Here is a 1,798-nt window from a genome sequence, read left to right as displayed (position 1 = left end):
AGTATTATTTCGATTAGGTATTGAATTAGTTCTAAACTGATCCGTTCTACATTTCATAACCTAAGAATCGTCACAGACCAAACGAGCGCAAAACTAAGGGATATTCGATATGTGACACATATACTTATATACATATTATAATTAGTAGCTAACCTAGGTGAGCGCTAACAAATGAGTAACACAAAACTAAAAAAGAGATTTATTCAAGACCTTACATTATAATACCAAGACCTCACTCGCGCATTTAAAAACCACCCTTATCTATATCGTAGTCCATTACAGCTCAGTATGAGTGGAGGGGAACTTCTTAAGAACAGCATGATACAAGTTGTAGAAGGCGTACACGGATACACTGAGGATGACGACCAGCGAGCCTCCGAACACGAAGCTCATGAAGTTGCCGTCAATCATATTGGTGCCATGCAGGCTGGCCGCGTGACCTTGGAACAGGTCCTTGGTGCCTGTGCCGGCGGCCTTGCGCTCTTCCATCAGTCGCTTCATGGAGGACAGACGTTCTTTCAGTTCGTCTATTGATTCTAGCATGTCCTCGGATGCTGAAACAAAAGAAAGACATAACAACTATTTTGTTCCTGGTAATTTACCTATCCCAGTCATTTCTTGTCAGTATTCGCTCCTTAGATAATAAATTAATAGTTATACCTAGGTAATCCTAGCATTGAGTGGCATGGCTCTGCCGCTGTTAATTCCCTTGATATAATTAGTGACGGATTGAATGTTCAAATCGCGGCAGTAATGCGGCTTAGAAAGTCCCTCATTGTGTCAAGTAAGTTGACAGTGTCAAACCCGCATAAATGCTACAGCAGTATATCCGCACCAGTAACGCAGCTGCAGCTTCCATCCGAATATCGCTTTAAGGCAGTGATCTCAAGTGAAAATGTCTCATAATCTTAGGGATATACGAGTACCTAATAATCTACAGTTTCAATGCAACTAAACCAGTTATTTTACTTTAGATGTGCTTTAGATATGAATGAGAAGATTGTATTTGTGTTATTCGGATTTGGAGGAAATGTTTATACAATTAAACCATGCAAAAATATTATTAACTAACTAAGGAAACACTTAAAAGCATGTTTCATTATTTTATGAATATGCGTTTATGAATAACGCCATAAGACAATAAATGATAACCTAACTTTTTACAACATAACCTCTTCACATTTCTTCCCCGAGCACTACAATTTTGTCATTACACTTGAGAAAAGCGCTTCATGAATACGACCTACACAATTCTGTATCGAAAACATTAGTTCCACAATTCGCCGCTTACATGAACAACGTTGTCACAATGAACACTATCTGTAAACGCATTAATTACGTCACTAATATAATTAAGTTTAAATCCATACCTTCAGTTTCAGGATCTGGACTCATTTTGTGGAGGAAACTATGGATTCTTGGTTTATTTCAGGTGTAAATCGGCAGTGTTGTGTAGCCTGGTCTCTCCTGGTTTGGGTCCCGTGAGCACGACGCATGCGTGGGATACGTGGGAGCTATTGATCGACCCGGGCCAGCTAGGGACTAAAGTCTAGGCCTTTTGAAGTAGGCTTCCATAATAAAAAAAATTGTTACATGATTAAAAATATTCAACCCATTGAACAAAGGCGAGCTTTTTTGTAATATCTGTAATTTATTATACATAAATCTTTAAAAAAACATAAGTAATCCGCTGTTTTGATGATTTAGGTATTTTATCAACTTAAAGACGTTACCTATGCCTAATAGAAACCTCCTTTTTTGCGTTTGTAGAAAATTAGTCCGTGGTGCACACGGCAAA

The 1,798-nt window shown here is 38.4% G+C and overlaps 1 protein-coding gene across 1 annotated transcript; it reads right to left on the bottom strand.

The window, feature by feature from the left end:
* Nucleotides 1-232: 232 nt before the first annotated feature.
* LOC134747098 (uncharacterized) lies at nucleotides 233-1,524 on the bottom strand. The gene is made up of 2 exons (XM_063681668.1): nucleotides 1,371-1,524; nucleotides 233-554 (listed from the first exon to the last, which is right to left on the bottom strand). The coding sequence occupies exons 1-2, from the start codon at nucleotides 1,393-1,395 to the stop codon at nucleotides 277-279; spliced, it is 303 nt and encodes a 100-aa protein (XP_063537738.1). The 5' UTR covers nucleotides 1,396-1,524; the 3' UTR covers nucleotides 233-276.
* Between the last annotated feature and the right edge of the window lie 274 nt (nucleotides 1,525-1,798).

This window comes from Cydia strobilella, chromosome 1 (genome assembly GCF_947568885.1).
Source record: "Cydia strobilella chromosome 1, ilCydStro3.1, whole genome shotgun sequence".
Lineage (NCBI taxonomy): Eukaryota > Metazoa > Arthropoda > Insecta > Lepidoptera > Tortricidae > Cydia > Cydia strobilella.
The sequence above is the reverse complement of the archived record's forward strand: the minus strand, read 5'-3'. Positions and strand labels throughout refer to the sequence as shown.

Excerpts from the sequence above, each read along its gene's own strand:
- LOC134747098 (XM_063681668.1), bottom strand. The coding sequence starts at position 1,395 with ATGAGTCCAGATCCTGAAACTGAAG. Across the intron at positions 555-1,370 it reads TCCAGATCCTGAAACTGAAG|CATCCGAGGACATGCTAGAA; the intron begins GTATGGATTTAA and ends CTTTTGTTTCAG.